Genomic DNA, 19,647 nt, shown 5'->3' on the forward strand with positions numbered 1-19,647 from the left:
GAACCATTTCCTTTGTTGCTGGTGAAATCTCCTTTCCTCCAACCTTAAGGGATGGCCCAGAGTCCTTTGTACTGCCCGTGGGATGAATAGTTCTTTTGAAAACTCCTTGTATTGTCCCCGAATATATTTGTATATAGTTATCATATCCCCTCTTAGACGCCTCTTTTCTAATGTAAATAAATCTAATTTAGCTAGCCTCTCCTCATAAGATAGATTGCCCATCCCCTTTACTAATTTGGTGGCTCTTCTCTGTACTCTCTCAAGTTCCATAATGTCTTTTCTTAGGATTGGTGCCCAAAATTGTACTCCATATTCAACGTGTGCTTTGTAAAGGGGTATAATAATGTTTACTTCCCTTCCATCCATTGCCCGTTTGATGCAAGATAAGAACTTGTTTGCCTTTGCAGCTACTGCATGACTTTGGGCACTATTGCTAAGCCTGCTGTCTACAAGCACTCCTAAATCCTTCTCCATCAAGGATTCCCCCAATTTATCCCCATTTAATTTGTAATTCGCCTTTTTATTCTTGCATCCCAAATTCATAACCTTACATTTATCTGTATTAAACCTCATCTGCCATTTACCTGCCCACGTTTCCAGTCTCTCCAAGTCCTTCTGAAGAGAAATTACATCCTGCTCTGATTCTATTACCTTACACAATTTAGTATCATCAGCAAGGATGGAGACTTTGCTCTCGATGCCAACCTAAAGGTCATTAATAAACAAATTAAAAAGTAGGGGTCCCAGTACCAATTCCTGAGGTACTCCATTCAGTACTTTAGCCCAACCTGAAAAAGTTCCATTTATGACAACCCTCTGATGTCTGTCCTTTAACCAGTTTTCAATCCAGGTACATATATTATTACCAAGTCCAATTTTCTTTATTTTGTACACCAACCTCGTGTGAAACCGTATCAAAAGCCTTTGCAAAATCTAAGTACACCACATCAACTGCATTACCATGGTCTAAATTCCTACTTACCCCCTCAAAGAAACAAATAAGGTTAGTTTGGCATGATCTATCCTTCATAAATCCATGCTGACTATTACTAATAATTTTGTTTTCCATTAGGTATTCTTGAATATTGTCCCATATGAAACCTTCAAGTAGTTTCCCCACTATTGAACTCAGGCTTACAGGTCTGTAATTCCCTGGTTGTGATCTAGCTCCCTTTTTAAATATAGGAACCACATCTGCTTTACGCCAATCTTGTGGTACTGAGCCTGTGGAAAAGGAGTCCTTGAATATTAAATATAATGGTTTGGCTATTACTGAGCTTAACTCCTTGAGAACTCTTGGATGTATGCAATCAGGGCCAGGTGCCTTATTTGCTTTAATTTTTTCAAGCCGCTTATGAACTTCTTCCTCAGTTAACCAATTGTTTATTAATATGGAGGTTGTAGCTTTCTCCCGTGGCACTACTATTGAACTTTATTCCTCCCTAGTAAACACAGAGGCAAAGAATTTGTTTAATATCTCTGCTTTTTCCTTTTCTTCAATAATCTGCCTACCCATCTCACACTGAAATGGTCCTATAAGTCCGCCTATAAAATAGTTACCTATAAGAAATGGTTACTTTTTACAGAGCATTAACAGGAGGATAACCCCTACCTTATTCATAATGGCCAGCAATTCACTTAGCACAAGCCGCAATCGACGAGGGGAATCACTGTGCTCAAACTCCAGTGTCAAACCATGTTGCAGTTGTGACACCAAGATGCTTTCTCCGCTGCCTCCTCCAAGCTTGTGTCTAGGATGAATAAATAGAAACCATGTTATGAAAGCAGTAATGGAAACCTTCCAATCACTTGAAAAAAAAAAATTCTCTTCTTCATGAAATCTGTTTATAACTAGAGATGGTTGTGATGCCAGGCAGACCCCTCCAGAAAGAAGGAGACCGCTAATGCGGACACATTGGGGATGGTTATAAAAATGCAATACGTGATCGCCCGTTAACGGCCATTCAAATGAATTATTGTTTTATACACTATTACTTGGATCGTGTCAGGATCGGGGCAAGGCTCTGCCCCCCGGACGGGTCACGCTCCGCCATGATAGAGGGGCGCGGACCTCAGTCTGCACACACATGCCGCGCTACTAACAAACGGATCCCTGATAGGGACATTTCGGGTCCTCGCTCCTGTGATGCAACCGCGTGGGACAGCATTGCGAACGACATGGTTGCACTGCTAGAAATGGGAACACAGCAGGAACCGTCCCCAGGCTCCGCCCCCATGAAGACACGGGCAACCTACGGCGCATGCTGGCTATGCGAAAGCAAACAAGGGGTTAATTCTCTTAATCATTCCTCACCTGCTGTGCAGCCCGCCTCTGCCTATCAGTGGCCAGTCTATGTCTGAGTGCTCTTTACCTTGCAGCTGTGGGCTGCTCCACATTCCTTACTCTGCAGCTGTGTGCCTTACTCCCATTGGCTGCCTGTCCTTTTAATACCCAGTCAGCTATCTGCTACATTGCTGAGCATAAACTACTGTTTATGTACCGTGCTTGCTACAAGCTGCTCGTTGCTGTGCTGTGCCGTTGCCTATCTTGCTCTCTTCGTTGTGACCTCAGCTCGTGCTCGGACCTCTCTCTTCTCGTACCCTTGGACCTCGGCTCGCTACTGGACTCCCCTCTCCTCAACCACGGCTACGAATCTCGACCACTCCTCTCTCCAACCCCTGACTACGGCAAGTACTTCGACCTACCCACACTCTCCTAACCTGACCCGTCTACACAGACCCCGACTCTGCAAACCGGGTCTCGCAGTCTACGGCTATGGCCCCGCTGAACGCGTAACAACCAGGCTGGCGGCGCGTGCAGCCAAGTTCCCCGGTCTGAAGTGAGCTGCAGGGGGAAAGACAGGGGTGTGTGACCGGGGAGTGGCCATGATGTCACCCAGCAGGTTCGCCCTCATTGGCTGAACCACTGAGGGGGGGGGGGGGCGTGGCCTAGCACTCCGTCACTAGTAGTGAACTAAATTTTCTACTGTCCAGGAAAAACTGTTGGCGCAACGTGCGGCCACCCCTCGTAGCGGGCCCAGCCCCATTAAGGGGCAGCTCTTGTTCGGCTATGGCGGACGCTGCAGTAACCAGCAGGGACCAAGCCCAAATCCTATTTGTGGTGAGCACCGTTACAGATCCTACTCACAAACCTACTCTATAGAATACTATTTATACAACACCCAGAAAAGTAAAATAACAATTAAAATAGTCTGGGCCACTACCCCCAATATTTTCTGTGTCACTGTAGACACAGTTGCCCTTATTTTGTTATGTTCCTCTCCCACCCCAGATTTTATTCCCAAAGGCAGGTGAGCATTAGGACAGTCTCACTAGAGACACATCCATGCACACACTTTTTACATTTTATTCTCCCCCCCCCCCCCCCCATCCCTGTTTTTTTTCCCTGCACCCCCCCCCCCCCCCCCTCTATCCATTATCCCAGGACAGCACCTAGGAGATAGGGACAGTAATTGTTTAGGATGACAGTTTAATAAAAAATAAAAAAAAAATTTAACTGAATTTTTGTTTTACCCAGACCCCCAGAGAGGGTCTCCATGGCAGATTTAGAAGCTCTCAATACAACTCCGCAATCTAAGTTCAAACTATATTTTGTTATGCAATGTGTTTGTAATATTGCCTATATGTAGTCTCTCTCCTTTTTATCTCCCCTTGTGTGCTCCAGTCTCTACCCCAATCCCCCCTCCCCATCTGCTCCCCTAAAATGTTTTAGTTCTGCTTATTTCAGCAAGATCTCCATGCTACTGCTCCCCGCCCCTCTTTTTTGTACCCCCCCCCCCCCCAACACCCCTTTCTAATGTTTTATTTCTGTATTTCTCTGCTTGAAAAATCAATACAAAAATATAAGTATAAAGAATTAAATAGACTAAAGTCTGGATTCAATACTGCTAGGAACATATCCTTGACCCTCTTAATAAATGAAACACATCTTTCTTTGATCATAGTTGAACAGTATTGTTTTGTTATCTTTACATGAAAATAACAGATTGTAACTGCCAATTCATGTTGCAATTAATGTGGAACCTACAAATGACCAAAGGGATGAGTGTTATGTAAATTATTACAATAATTAGAAGGTAACTAGCCGATATACCCGGCGCTGCCCGGGCTTTAATTTTCCTTCTCCCCCTCTGTCTCCACTCCCCCCCCTCTCTCCCCCTTCCCCTCTCTTTTTCCCCCATTCACATAAATCTGCCCCCCCTTCGCATGAATGCCCCCCCCTTAACAGCTCCATTCACATCTCCGTTTACCCCCTTCACAGCTTCATTCCCCCCCTTCACAGTTCCGATTCCCCCCCCAGTTGACAGCTCCGGGGTGGGGGGAGAGGGCGGGATCATGACCCCTCGGGCAGTGAAATGTGCACCGATGCTGCGGGGGGGAGAGAGGGGGGGTGTCACGATGGACGTGCTTATTAACAAATTTATATTTTGTGGATCCCAATTGAGTAGAACAAGTTGAACAAAATAAACGGAGATTTATTCCCTTGATAGGCAAACACACGACAACTGCAGAATACACTTAATAATTACACTTACTGGTATAGAAACAGGGGATAATGTCCAGAAAGGTGCAAAGCACCAGACGATTGTCTTTTAAAATGTAGTCCTTTTGCAAGGGCATAAATTGCCAGCCCAATCCTTCTGTGAATGTGCAAAGTCTTTTCTGGTCCGTTGGGGTTAATCAGATAACACTGAGCAATCACAGTGTCCTAACGCAGAGTTTGTCCTTGGTTCCAATGTAATAAGACTCTTTGCGTTCCAGGAATGTGCTGCTGCTCTTCTCCGCTATTAGAAGCGTGTTGGAAATCCGCTCACATGGTATAATGAAAAACGAAAGACAACTGGGATAGCCTGGGTGGCATGTATATAGGGTTTGAGAGCCTATCTCCAACATACCCACCCAATCCCCCTCGTGGGAATTTTCTCATTCCCCAGTCCCCTACTTGCCCACAGTCTGGAGAGTGGGCACTCTAGGGATTTCCTGTTCACACAGTCTGTGCGACAAAGCCACCTTGGCTACTTAGCATAGGTGCACTCCCCTCTTTACCTGGCCTCTCTCTGGCTGGAAAGGCGAACTCAGGGGGTGAGCCAGCCCAGATGGGTCAACAGGATTTCCTATTTAGTATCCATCTGGTCAAATCACACCCACCTGACTCTGGGTCTTTGATATGAAACTTTCAGAGAGACTCACAGGCGTGGGCCCAGCATGTTACCTTTGAAGCTTGCATAGGCAAGTGACCCAGCTCATAGGTGTAAAAACATTTGATTCTTGTGTGCATTTTAATGACAGGAGAAAAAAACCCTTCCTCCTGCTTGTCTCTTAAAACCTGCAGCCAAAATACACTTTATTGATCATACATGGTCCCCTTATCTCACAATTATATTTTTCATATGTGTATGCTTGGGATGTACTATACTGCAAGCACATACAATCCTGCAAAATGGGGACAACAAGGGACAGAGGGAAAAATAAGACATGTATAGTGCATGAAAAATTAACCCCTTCATCCCCAATATGAAATAGGGGTAACCAGCTGAGCACACTGCCTTTATTAATGCACTGATTACGCCTATTTTCACCACACCTTCCCCACTCAAAGCCCAAGGCCACCTCCTCTGGTAGTTGGGCTGACCTGAGGGTTTTTGAAGTCATTAGGTCTTGGGGATTGTCCTGCCGGGAGAGGCCATCAGCATTACCGTGCTCACTGCCTTTCTTGTGCTGAATGGTGAAATCAAATTCCTGCAAGGCAAGGATCCATCGCAAGAGCTTGGCATTCTCTCCTGACACCCTCTGTAACCAACTTAGGGGGTTATGGTCCATGATAACAGTGAAGTGTCTGCCATACAGATAAGGCTGTAACTTATTGAGAGCCCATACTATGGCCAGACATTCCTTCTCAATAGTGGCATAGGCCACTTCTCTGGGCAGCAGCTTGCCGCTCAGGTAAACCACCGGATGTTCACTGCCCTCCTCCCCCACCTGGCTGAGCACAGCCCCAATGCCAAAGTCTGAGGCATCAGTCTGCACCAGAAACTTCTTGGAATAATCTGGAGCAGCCAGAATGGGTGCACAGGCCAATGCAGTCTTCAAAGCCTGGAATGCAGCTTCACAGGCTGGAGACCAGACTACCAGCACAGACAGATGCTTCTGGGTCGTCAGTCAGGGGTTTGGCAATGGCCCTATACTGGGGAACAAACTTCCTGTAGTAGCCTGCAGTGCCTAGGAAAGCCATGACCAGCTTCTTGGTTTTGGGAGTGGGCCACTGCACTACTGCCTCTACCTTAGCTGGTTCTGGCTTGAGGTGCCCTCCACCCAACCTATGCCCTAGGTATAAGACTTCAGCCATCACTACTAAGTACTTGGTGGATTTTAAGGTGAGACCTGCCTCCCTAATTCTGGCTAGCACTGCAGCTACATGAATTAAGTGTGATTCCCAGGAGTTACTGAACACAGCAATATCATCCAGATAAGCCCTTGCATAACCTCTAGCAAACGATTGACCAGGCGTTGGAAGGTAGCCGGTGCATTCTTCATTCCAAATGGCATCACTAAGAACTCATAGAGGCCACTTGGGGTGATGAAAGCCGACTTCTCCCTAGCCTCCTGCGTCAAGGGGATCTGCCAGTACCCTTTACTGAGGTCCATGGTGGTCAGATATCTTGCCCCCGCGAGTTCATCCAGCAACTCATCCATGCGGGGCATGGGATAAGCATCGGAAACCGTCGCTGCGTTGAGCTGCCGGTAGTCCGCACAGAACCGGTTGGTTCCATCCTTCTTAGGCACTAGGACTACCGGACAAGCCCAAGGGCTCTGGGATGGTACAATTACCCCTAGGGCCAGAATTTCCAGCATTTCCTCCACTTCCCTCTCTATACTGCCCTTCTCAGCCCTCAAGGTTGAACAGAACCGGAGTTAAGGGTTCCAAGTTTCTGCTCATTCTGACTTAACCGTTTTTTCCCCTCCATTAAAATCAATAGGGCCTGCGCCTCCATAGGAAATGCATGGACCGGCGCCGCCATAGGATTCAATGGGACCTCCGCTACCATTGAAGTTAATGGGACACACACACTTTTTTAACAGTTAACCCTACTCCGTTCGGTTGAGGGAAAAGGGCTGGAAATTGCCATGCAGTCATGCCGGAGCAGTGACTACATCCTTGCCAAATCCTAACCCTCGGGTCCCCACGGAACCAGAGCTATGGGTTTTCAGTTTATCCTGTTTCACACTTAGTGTTTGAAAGCCACGCGGCTTTCTCCGCCGTTACGGTCAATGGTAGGACCCTCCAGGCCGGCGCAACCCTTTCTCGTCGCCATTAATTGTCGGACCATGTTGGGGTCAAGTGAGGGGGTTCCTAACATCTAGGGGCAGAAGGAAATTTATTTCTGGGTGCCCTAGAACAAAAGTTCCCACGTCAATTGGCCGTGAACTTGACCAAGGCCCTAGTTCCCACGCCAATTGCGCGATCAAAGCTCTTTTTTGACAATGTTGCCGCTCTTGCGGTTTTGCGGTCTGGGAGGCTGCCAGCTCGTCTCTGGAGGTCGGCTTCCAGGAATCCCCATTGAAATGCATTACTCCATTCACTTTCAATGGGGAACCGCCGCTCCTCCTCTCGAGCGTCACCTGCAGGTCTTCTACGATATCAGGCCCAAATCGCCGGAATCTCCATAGGGTTTCATGGGGCTGTAATGGCGACCTATGGAGAGATTGCAAAATGGAGCCTGCAAAGGCGGGAAAAGGGACAAAGGGCCATAAACACAAAATTAACATTAACCCTTTCCCTCCCTCATAGATCCCAGTGTAAGTGTTGGTGCAGACACTGGAATGGGAAAAATACATATTCACAGGGGGATACACAGTTGTTGCTGAAGCAGGGGCATAACTACAGTACTGGATAACATTCCAGTTAACCCCTCGCCTCCCAGGTGAGAGCAGGGGGTGGCCAAATGGGGTGTAACCCCTTTAATACCGGGCCAAACACCCTCTCCCATGACACATTGCACCCAGTAAATTAAAACATTTTATTGATATCACATTGTGCAATCCTGTACACCAACATAAACAACTTTATACATGATACATATTACAAATCTATTCAAATCCTAACTGCTATAGGGCTACCTGCATTAAAATCCTAGCGGATATAGGGCTAAATGCCCCTCCTATTTTATTATTGTTATTGTTATTGAAATGCCAGTAAATCTAGCTCTTCATTCAAACCTTCAGGTGCCATGGTGTGTAGTTTGAAAATCCAGTAAGATTCCCTCTGTCTTAACCTCAGGAACCTATCCCCTCTCATAGCACCTATGCGGACACTCAATTCCCAAAAGTTTTAACCCTTGGGGATCCCGTGCATGCTCCAACGTGAAATGTCTGGATATACCATGACCCATGAACCCCTTGGTCATATTGCGTTTATGCTCAAGGAATCTTTCCCTCAATTTTCTCTTAGTGCGCCCCACATACACTGGCGACACACTTTATTCGAGCTCGGCTAGTCCCACGAATTCGGGTATACCCGGGTGTATTGAGGTTTGTGACTGTTTTCTGCCCGAGTGCATTGAGGTATTTTCCAAGCAGGGATTGAAGCATTTTATTCCCGCTGGCTGCAATACTGCACAGTATATATATATATACTGCATTACAATTCATGAATTTATGCCATCTGGTAGACACGCGAAGCATTGCAGCCTATTAAATCCTAATCATTATCATTTAACAGATCAGCCGCCCGTCAGCCAGGCATGAACCCAGGCTGGGAAGGCAAACACAACGGGGCTTGTCAGAGGTGAGGAGCGGCGCATTCCAGGTATCTGCCAGGTACATACTGGGTATTTGCTCGAATAAAGTGTGTCGGTGCAGTATTGTCGCCCGCAGGGGCACTCTAGAAGGTATATAACATGAGTACTGTTACAGTTAATAAATTGTTTCATTGGGAACTTGTCTTGTGTAATTTTTGAAGTGAATGTATTTACTTTATTGCTGATATGGTGACAGGTTAAACATCTATTCCCTCCACATTTGTGGCAACCCACGGGGAGTGCTGGAAGCCAGGTTTCTCGTATTCCAGAAATGCTTCTTGTCCCATCTTTATTCCTACGTAGCATACTAAGTGCAATAATGTTTTTCAGTGATTTAGCTTTTCTAAAAATTATTGATGGTCTTTCCTCTAGTGTATTTTTTAGAAGATTATCATTCATCAGGATCCCCCAGTGTCTTAACTATTTTTTTGATGGTATTAGACGACCTGTTGTATTTTGTGATAAACATTGTCTTGATTTCTATTTGTTTTGTTTTATTTTTTACCTTATTATTCACAATTGTGTTTCTGTTCATATTTCTTACTTTCCCTAGGGCTTGTTCTAGATCTTCAGTCCTATATCCCTTACCCACAATTTTTTTCTTAATATAATAGCCTGTTCTTCAAAGTCTGCTTCTTTGGTGCAGTTTCTCTTAATACGCAGGAATTGTTCATAAGGGATATTTGATTTCCATTTTTTCAAATGATTGCTCTTTGAGTGTAGGTAACTATTGGCATCTACTGTTTTGAAGTATGTTTTGGTGCAAATTTTAGCACTCTCACTGTATAGATTAAGATCTAAGAAATTTATAGATTTTACATCATGTCACCGTGAATTTAAAATTCATGTCATTAGTATTAATAAAAACAATAAAATCTTTAAGACTATCCACTCCCCCCTTCCAAATAAAAACAAGATCTATAAATCGCTTATAAAACAATATATTATCTAAAAATGGGTTATTAGTCCAAATGGATGTTTCCTCCCAGTAGCCCATGTACAGGTTGGCAAAACTGGGAGCAATTTTTGTGCCCATAGCTGTTCCGCAGCGTTGTTGATAAAATTTACCCTCAAAGTTAAAATAATTATGTAGGCGCAAGATTGTTTTGGGGGGGCGCAGACAGCAGTAGGCGATTTTGCAAGGAGCAGAGAAAAAAAAAGCAGTGTGAAGCGGCAATTTCTCTTCCGTCCATTAGGTGGCGCTGTGCTACACATTTCATAATAATAATCTCATGCAGCAACTCGTTTGCCTTGCTGCTTGCAGCGCTATGATGAGAGATTGTTAGTGTGACAGTGTGTGACATGGAGAGGGGGAGGGAGGGTGAAAGTATGTTATGGAGGGGTGGAGGGTGAAAGACTTGGGGGTGAGAAACATATTGGGGGAGAGACACTGGAGGGAAGGGAGAGACACTGGCTGGAGGGAGAGAGGGAGACACAATGGGGGAGGGAGAGAGAGACACTGGGGGATGGGGGAGGGAGAGAGAGACACTAGGGGGAGGGAGAAAGAGAGAGACACTGAGGGGTAGTGGGGGGAGGGAAAGAGAGAGTGGGAGGAGGGAGATACTGTGGGGCGGTATAGAGACACTGGAGGGGGAGTGAGAAATACTGGGAGAGGGAGAGACTGGGGGAGAGGAGTGCGAGTGTGTAAGATGGGAGAAAGGTCCTGATATGTGTGTGTGTGAGTGTGAGAGAGATAGAGAGAGAGATTAATAATACAGCAGAAATGGGGACGCTATTAGACAAATATCCCCCCACCCAGCTAAACAGAGTGATGAAGGTCAGGCAGAGATGGCAGAATTTAGTGGCTTGGGAGGAGGATGAGTTTTGGGGGGCTGAGGGTTAGTCTTTGGGTCAGGGGGGTCACTTGGGAGTATTGATCAGCAGGGAAGATCCATCAGCACCCCCCTTGAGTTTGGTTATGGGGATCCCTGATCCCTGGGTAACATTTAAAACGGGAAATAAATAAATAATACATAAAACTGGTAGGTAGGAGTGGTGGATGACACTGGGGAAAGCAAATGGAAAAAGGAAAAAATGGAGGAGAAGGGGGAAAAAATGGGGGGAGAGGGAAGGGAGGTAGCAAAGAGGTGGATGAATGCCCCCTCAAATGGATTGCCTTTGTGCACCAGAAAAAAACATATTACCAGATGCCAGCAATAAAAAAACAGTGATCCAATACCAGTATACTGACTGCGCGCACGTCTGCAGCCCAAGCCATTTGTGAACTTGCATGGTGGGAGGTTGGCAGGCGCGTCACAAAGCTGGTTCGCCCTCATTCGCTGAACCAGCTCACGTGCACTGTCGTCATGTGATTTTGATTTCATCAGGCAGGGGCGGGCCGAGAAATTTCATGGCTAAAAAGGGAGGCTCAGCATAAAAAGTTTGCTCACTCCTGTAAATTTAAGATATAGTTAATGCAGTTTATAATAAAATGCAGAAAAGTCACTCCGCGCTTTTTTCAGTTTATAACAAAGTCTATCTGTGTGGGACACATTAAAGAATCTCTCTCTAAAAAATATCTCGATGCTCTTGTTCCCTTCTCATGCTCTATACTGTACAAGTATATAATGCTGTTACATCGCACGTGACCCACATTAAGTCATCGGACCAAACAAAATTCTCAATATGATACAATAGGTGTCCTGTATCCCTTAAATGTGATATTAGATTTTTAACATGTTTTTGTAAAAATTAATCTATGAATTCAGAAAGATTAGAGGTACTGGAGTCAATCCCAGCTACTATAGGCCTCACCGGGGGATCAATGAGGCTCTTGTGAATTTTAGGTACATGGTAAAATGATGGTGTTCTGGGGTGATTAATATTTAAAAATTCATATTTCGGCTTTATTTAAAATATTCGTATCCAGCCCTCCTTTGAGAAGTTCAATAAGTTTTTTCTGATAGTTAACAATGGGGTCAGTTTGTAATTCCACATAGGATACTGGATCTTCTAATAATCTCATGGCCTCCTTTAGATAATCTACTTTATCTTGGACCACGATTCCTCCTCCCTTATCCGCCTGTCGTATTACTAAGTCACTATTGTTTCTCAGATCCTCCAGGCCTACTTTTCCCATTTGGGTAAGGTTGTGATTGACATTAGTTTCCAGTTCACACATATTCTTAAAATCTTTGTAAAACCCATTTGATAAAATAATTCAATATTGTGGCCCTTAGATTGGGATGGGTAAAAGGAGGACTTAGTCCCCAATTCTTCCTTTAATGTATCAAATCTAATGGGCATCCAATTCCCCCTGTTCGTTCAATAGTTCTATCATATTAGCCAGATATTCTTGCTCCTTCTGGTTGAAACCTGCATCATAGATAGGTACACCTGAATCCTTCTTTACCTTTAAAAAATATTGTTTAAGGGTGAGCTTTCTAGTAAACCTGTGTAGGTCAATAAAAAGATCAAATAGATTGGGGCTACTGGTGGGGGCAAATGATAGACCTTTCTCCAGAATCCCAATCTGAACTGGATTCAGGGTCTGTGAGGATAAATTAAATATACTGCTCAATTTCTCTTCCTTAATTAGCCTTAATGCTTTTTTTTTTTTTTTTTTTTTTTTTGAGGGTTTTTGTCCCCTCTGCAACCTCTTTTTCTAGTTTTCTTAATTCTTTTTGGGTCTGTGCTAGTAGTTCCTTCCTTAGCTGTAGGGATTCCTCTTGCAGCACCTGCGAGTGATTTATTACCTCATGTCTTTCCCGACCTTTGGTCTTTGACCTCGTCTCCCTCCCTAAAAAAACCACCGGGGTGTTCTGGGATGAGATCTCTATATTGGAGTCTTTGGGTCTAGCCCCACTGTGGCAGGGTTTGGGTCTACCCTCCTCCACTCACCCCCCCTCTTCATCCTCCTCTCATGCCACAACAACTCCCCTCATCATCATCAACTCACCCCATCATCATCTCATTTAACCCCCCCTCATCACCATCTCATTTAACCCCATCATCATCATCTCCCCCCCAGCACGCTTGATCTCCCTCAGTCCCTTTCAGCAGTCCCCCCTCATCATCAAGCACCCTCCCCCCCGTCCTATGTGTAGGGCGCATAGGAGGGTGCGTAACGTGGAGCGTAGGGCAGGGGAACTGTGGCGACGGGAGGGGGTAACTCTGCAGCAGCAGTGGGGGGCAGGGTGGGTGCAGGTGTGGGCAGGCTTGGTGCAGCTGTGGGGGGGGTGGTCTGGGCAGCACGAGAGGGGAGGGTCAGGGCAGCGTGAGAAGGGAGGGTCAGGGCAGCGCGAGAAGGGAGGGTCAGGGCAGCGCGAGAAGGGAGGGTCAGGGCAGCGCGAGAAGGGAGGGTCAGGGCAGCCTGGGGGAGGGGGTGGGGTCAGGGCAGTCTGGGGGGGGGGGGTCATTGCAGTCTGGGGGGGGGGTGTCAAGGCAGCCTGGGGGGGTCAGGGCAGCCTGGGGGGGGGTCAGGGCAGTCTGGGGGGGTTCAGGGCAGCCTGGGGGGGGGGGTTCAGGGCAGCCTGAGGGGGGGGGGGTCAGAGCAGCCTGGGGGGGGGGGTCAGGGCAGCCTGGGGAGGGTTGGTCTGGGAGCATGCTTCTCAGTGCTGCTTCTCCTGTCCCTGTGGCAGGGGGAGAGGGAGGAGGAGAGAGAGCTTCCTCTCAGTGCTGCTTCTCCTGTCCCTGTGGCAGGGGGGGAGAGAGGAGAGAGAGCTTCCTCTCAGTGCTGCTTCTCCTGTGTCTGGCTGCCGGTGCAGTAAGAAGGAGGGGGTGTTGAGAGGAGGAGAGCTTCCTCTCGTGCTACTGCTGCTGCTTCTCCTTCCCTGTGGCTGCCGGTGCAGTAAGGAGGGAGGGGGAGAGTCACACTCCTGGAGCGCGCTCCTTCCCTACCAAGGGAGGAGGAGGGAGGAGGGTTGAGGTGGCCGTACAGAGTTCCAGCGGCTCTATTCGCCACAGTTTCACTGCCAATTCGCCAGAAGTGGCGAATGGCGACAGGGTTGCCCACCCTGGGTCTATAGGATTGCACTATGTGATATCAATAAAATGTTTTAATTTACTGGGTGCAATGATATGGACTGGAAAGTTGGGACACTGCTCTTTTAATCTGTCTGTCTGTCTTGTCATAATCCCTATTGGATACTACTGAGCCATCAATACCCAAACAGGGTTAAACGGCTGGTAGTAATTTACTCATTAAGATCTTGGCCAATCAGCAAGATTCTAACTGAATTGATTGTAGACATTTAAGGTTTGCAGAGCACTGTTCCAAAATGATCCCTGAAGGCGTAGGTACGCCGAAACGCGTTGGAATATTGAATATTGATTTTTGATACACCAGAGGCTCTTCTAGTGGGTAGATGCCCGCTGAGAGTCAAGCTAAAGATTGCATAAACCAGGGACTCTAGCCTGTTTGACTGGGTGGACACAACGAGGGGAGTTCCGAGCATCCGGTAGCCCGCCCCGACAACGGAAGTGCGTAGTGGAGTGGCAGGACGGAGGAAACTGACTCCCAGCAGGACGCCAGGATACCAGCAGCTTAAACCCAGACGGCAGCGCGACACCCCCCGAGTGGGAACACCCGAGGGACAAGCGCAGCAAAGGGAGAGGCAGTGGCAGCAACATCGGTTCCTGAGTCGGCTCCTGAGGATACGTGCAGCACCACTGAATCGGGGGGACACCTACCTTGTGCTACAGTGGACAGCCCAGGTTCGTCTTCTCTCAACACCCACAAAGGCAAAAGTTTTTTGGTTCTTTTATTCATCTTTAGTTATTTAGTATAACCTCATTGTTACATACTGTGTTGTCTCTTTAGTGTATAACAAACTTATTGCTGTTTGTTTATTCTTGTCCACCATTACATCTGCTGTTTACCATTAGCGCTTCTGTTTCTCTTTTTGTTTGTTCTGTTCTACATCCAGGATTGGTGATCCGTGGTATTGGGGCAGCTTACAGTCAGCATTGTGGACTTGAATTTTTACATTTTTTTCACATCTATATCAACCAATAGACATTTTACCTATTGCCCTGTTACATTTATGGACAGTGGACTTTATATATAGACTCTTTGTATACCTACACATTGTTGTTTGTAATTTTACTGCTATACATTGTGCCACGGCAAGGTTAGCACTGGTTCTGATTATATCTGTACCTCCTTAGGGACTGGTCCATGTCATTGTCATCTGCTATATGGTGCTGGTACTTGCTGAGCAACTAATCACCTGCTCATCCACATACAAGCACCATATAGCTCAGTAATCTAGTTAGTGGTGTATGCTTTATATTGTCCCTCTTTATAGGCTCTGGTTCTGTGTTGCGCACTCAGTCCCACCCCCCTTTTCCTATTTGCTTTTAAGATTGTCCTGTGCCAACCCCATGAGCATCGCTAACCGGTCTCTAAGATCCACCACATACTGAAGAACAGAAGCATCAGTATTGGTAGCTTCCTCTTCCCATCCCTCACGGAATAGGTCCAGAGGTCCACGTACCGTGCGACCATATAGCAGCTCAAAGGGAGAAAAGCCTGTAGATTCTTGCGGTTCCTCTCGGTATGCAAACAGCAAGTGCGGCAGGTGAATCTCCCAGACTTTCCCCTCTGCCTCTATAAATGTCCTAAGCATCTGCTTTAAGGTACCATTGAACCTCTAGTAGGTAGAGAAGACGGATCCCTTTAATGCCTGCACTCTACCTCATATCAGAACTGAAATCTTATTTTATTATTTTTACTTAAAGAGATGAATGTTCATCTCCACTAATATATTTTATTTTAGCACTAAAAAGTTGTTAAAACCTATTGTCAAACAGCATGACACAAATAGACCTATAAATAAATAGGAAATGATTGTTGATTACGACCATTATTAATACATAATGTGTTGGTACATCCCCCTGGGGTTAGCCTAAGTACTTCATGTTTAAGGGGTTGGTATGGTAATTTGAGTGGATCAAAATTAATTGTGAATATTCATTTGATAATTTATAATAAAAAGACTTTTACAAAAAGTGAGTTTATACTAAGTGTGATCTGTGCTATATAAAGTATATAATTTACCAATACTTCCCTTTAGAATGTATAGTTCGTCTCTTGGTTTACTTTCTATTGATATAGATCAAAGAGACAGCATATACTCCATTTTTTAGCTGTCGACGTCAGCATAAAAAGCGCATATGTAAAATACAGATAAATGCTGCAGAGACCATGTGTTTACCTATAAGGTACACTGGTCTGCGTTATTTTCAGCAATTGTATATATACATATATTTTACTTATATATAGTTGACCTAAATGGTATCTTGTCTTCTTTATGCAATTTACAATTGTGATTGCATTACCATTTTCTATTTATGTCAACATATATAAATACATATAGCCAATAAAATCCAAGAGAGTTTTAGACCTCTTTAGCTGTATCTTGGAGAGAAAAGGCTGAGTGTGTCCTTTTAAGACACTATTTGCACTTTTGATCTTGTTAGTACTTTGCAATACATGTATCACTCAGACCTGGCTGCTAGTGGATTCCTTCATGGTCCACATCTTTGTTACACTAGCTAGGAGTTATAAATATCTGGTCAAATCGGAATGCAACTGTTGTTACAAACAAGCTGTAAGACGGATGACAATAATGTCATCATCACCCGACACGTGTTTCGTTCACTGCCGGAACTTCATCGGGGGTGGGCGTGCCTCACTAGGTGTTCCGGTTTTTATACCCTCCGGTTGCCATAGTAACCTTAATTGGCCAAGACGCTGTGACGAAGGTAAGTAAGAACACTTGTTCTAGTGTGTATGTATCATTTGTGATGATAATAATGGCCAGAATCCCATACGTATCATAGGGACATATAGCAAACCGTGGCAAGAAATAAAAACAGTATTCAACAAACATTGGCATGTCTTGCTAAATGATGTGTCCTTAAAGACGGCCATTTCATCAACCCCCTCTGTCACATATAGACGGCCTCAGAACCTGAGTGATACATAGCCATTTCCAGGGATCACACAAGGATACATGGCTAAAATCTAAAACGGTAGGCACCTATTGTTGCGGTACCTGCAAAGATTGCTCTCTAATCAACACCTCTAAGGAATTATGGAACTGGAACAATTCTAAAAAGTTCCAAATCCTAAAATGTATAAACTGTAAAACAGTAGGAATTGTCTACTTAGCAACCTGCATTTGTGGGGTTAAATATGTAGGCAAAACATCCAGAGAATTCAGACGAAGAATATTAGAACATGTCAGCACCATAAAAAATAACAATGATACCCCAGTAGCTAGACATGTTAACACTATGCATGGAGGCAATTCAACATGTTTATCATTTCAGGGGATTAATCATATTACCCATGGCATTAAAAGGGGGGACCTGGATAAGGCTCTGCTCAAATCCGAGGCACAATGGATATATACTCTGGGCACAAAGGCTCCTCAAAGTCTTAATGAGGGAAACACATACACTGCATTCTTATAATAAAGAAGTAGCAAATAATAAAACATATATATGTGTAACCTCCTAAATACAGATTAGGTATTCAAAAAATACTTATATAACATCATAAGAAATCTGTATGTAATATCCATCCTTTCCATGCCCCAGTAGCAGCAAACTTAAAACTTGGAGCTGCATTATAAATTGGCCTCTGAAACAAGGATCACTTTACTTATGATACAACAAAAGCAACAAAACAAGGGGGGCGTGCCGATGACGTCAACCAGTGCAGTCGGGTGAAGGGAGAGCTCCGGAGACCCACTCAGATAAACACATAAAATAGACTTTTTTCGTCCGAAAAAACCCCTCCAAAAAACTCCCTCTTGCCTCCCAAAACCTCAGGGATGTCAACCAAGGGGAAAAACCAGCCTGCCCAAGGGGTTGGGAAATACTTTACCCCCGCGAAACAGCACTCCGATACAGGGGGGAAAAAACAAGATGGCGGATCACCGCCAGGAGCACGAGGCACACAAGGCCGAGCAGACCCTGCAAGCCCCGCTGCAACTCCTCCCCTGGACGGGGGCATTACAAAAGAGTTCCTGGAGGAATTACATGCCAAACTGCAGAGGACACTACAAGCTGACCTCAAGGAAGCGGTGTCGGCAATCAAGCAGGACATTCAGGGCCTCCAGGAGCGCACCACAACGCTAGAGACAAGGCTCGAAGAGGCCCTGCAACATCAAACTGATGCGGATGAAGAAATCATCCGGCTAGGCCGAGAAATTCATTCCCTCCGCGACGGCCTGGAGGATCAAGAAAACCGGGATCGCCGCCAGAATCTACGGATCCGCGGCATCCCGGAGGCGATCCTACCCGGCCACCTGCGTGAATATTTGGCAGATTTTTTCGTCTCCATATGTGCAGATCTAGAACAACGCGATCTGGAGATCGACAGAGCGCACAGAGCGCTAGGCCCACGATCCGATGATGCGAACCGACAGCGGGATGTAATCGTGCGGCTCCACAGTTACACCACGAAGGACAAGCTCATCGGAGCATGCCGGGTGAGAGACAATATTATGTTCCGGGGAGAAACACTCCAGGTCTATAACGACCTCTCGAAGCTAACGGTGGACCGTCGGAAGGAGATGCGCCCTCTCACACTGCTCCTCCGTGAGAAGGGCATAAAATATAAGTGGGGATTCCCCTTTAAATTGGTCATCAACCATAAAGGCAAATTCCTCTCTATACGATACCCCGAAGACATGGAACATCTAGCGAAGGCCTTGGGCCTGGCCCTGGAACCTCTTCGGTCCGCCGTATCAGCCGGAAATCGACCCAGCGACAAGGAGGACCAGCCGATAAGAACTTCGGAAAGGATCGCGGAGAAACGACATCCCCGGGAGAAATGAGGTAACCGCTACATTACCTACCTGTTCAGCCGCTCCGGGAGAGCCTCACCTTCTGCTTCCAGACGGCAAAATGGCGGCGCGAGAGGCCTCACTTTCCCCATCGAGTTCCAGAAGATCTGAAGCGGCCGCTGTCCCTCTGGTGCGGCGCATCCCCTTCGACTACCGTCTCAGCACACGGACCTTCATGACGGGCCTGCCCAGACATCGAGCATCTGGCTTCGGAGAGTCATCGGAATCACACCAGACCCTACTCCGCGTTGAGCCTCTTGCCCCCCCCCCCCCCCCCCTCCTCGGCTGAGGGAAGACCGACGCACTACCGGAGGCCGCGAGCAGAAGCAGGCCCCGTCCATCCTGGGAATCGATTTGATGGGCGACTGAACCTCAGGACAAATCTTGACCCAGATCGCTGCACCCCGCTGATGATCCCCCTACCTCCCACCCCCTCCCCCCCACCCCCTATAGTCACCCCTCTCCCCCTCCTCTCCCCCCCCTAAACCGCAACCCTCAATTCCCCACCCCGAACTCACCTCCCTCCCTCCCACCCCCCCCCCTCACCCCCATGAAAGCCCCTATAATCAAACTCACACTGGTGGACAATAACCTGATAGGAGATACGCGACGGGATCAGATAACCAGAGAAACACTCACAGTGGAAATGCTTTTTTTCTTTTAATTTTATGTATTATTTCCTGTCATTTGAATGTTATTGTTGTGTATTTCTCATGCAAAGAATCATCACGTGTATTTAACGGGATCTGAAAGATGTCAGAACTAATGATGTAAGCCCCCCCTCTAGCCCCATCCCCCCCCATTCCAGACCGCTCCCCGCCCACCCCCTCAAAGTCTCAAGGTCCCTTCCAATATGCCTAAGTTCACATAGGAAGAGCCGCTTCCCTGCGGCCATTACAGAACCCTCCGATCACTGTAACGTTACCATACGCAACCAACGCTGATCAAAATATAGAATGATTGATAAATAGCTCTGGGTAACTAGGATACACACCGATGTGTCCACCACGCCTTCTAATAACTGTACA

General features: G+C 46.3%; 1 protein-coding gene across 12 annotated transcripts in view; it reads right to left on the bottom strand.

The window, feature by feature from the left end:
- Positions 1-1,558: 1,558 nt before the first annotated feature.
- Positions 1,559-19,647, bottom strand: part of LOC142485302 (integrator complex subunit 2-like) — a 94,956-nt gene continuing 76,867 nt past the window's right edge. For all 12 annotated transcript variants that reach the window (XM_075584336.1, XM_075584334.1, XM_075584338.1 and 9 more), the window contains one exon: positions 1,559-1,751. In XM_075584336.1, coding sequence (XP_075440451.1) covers positions 1,574-1,751 — 178 coding nt within the window. In that variant the 3' untranslated portion in view covers positions 1,559-1,573. The remainder of the gene's footprint in view (positions 1,752-19,647) is intronic.

Source organism: Ascaphus truei, unplaced genomic scaffold, assembly GCF_040206685.1.
Source record: "Ascaphus truei isolate aAscTru1 unplaced genomic scaffold, aAscTru1.hap1 HAP1_SCAFFOLD_546, whole genome shotgun sequence".
Lineage (NCBI taxonomy): Eukaryota > Metazoa > Chordata > Amphibia > Anura > Ascaphidae > Ascaphus > Ascaphus truei.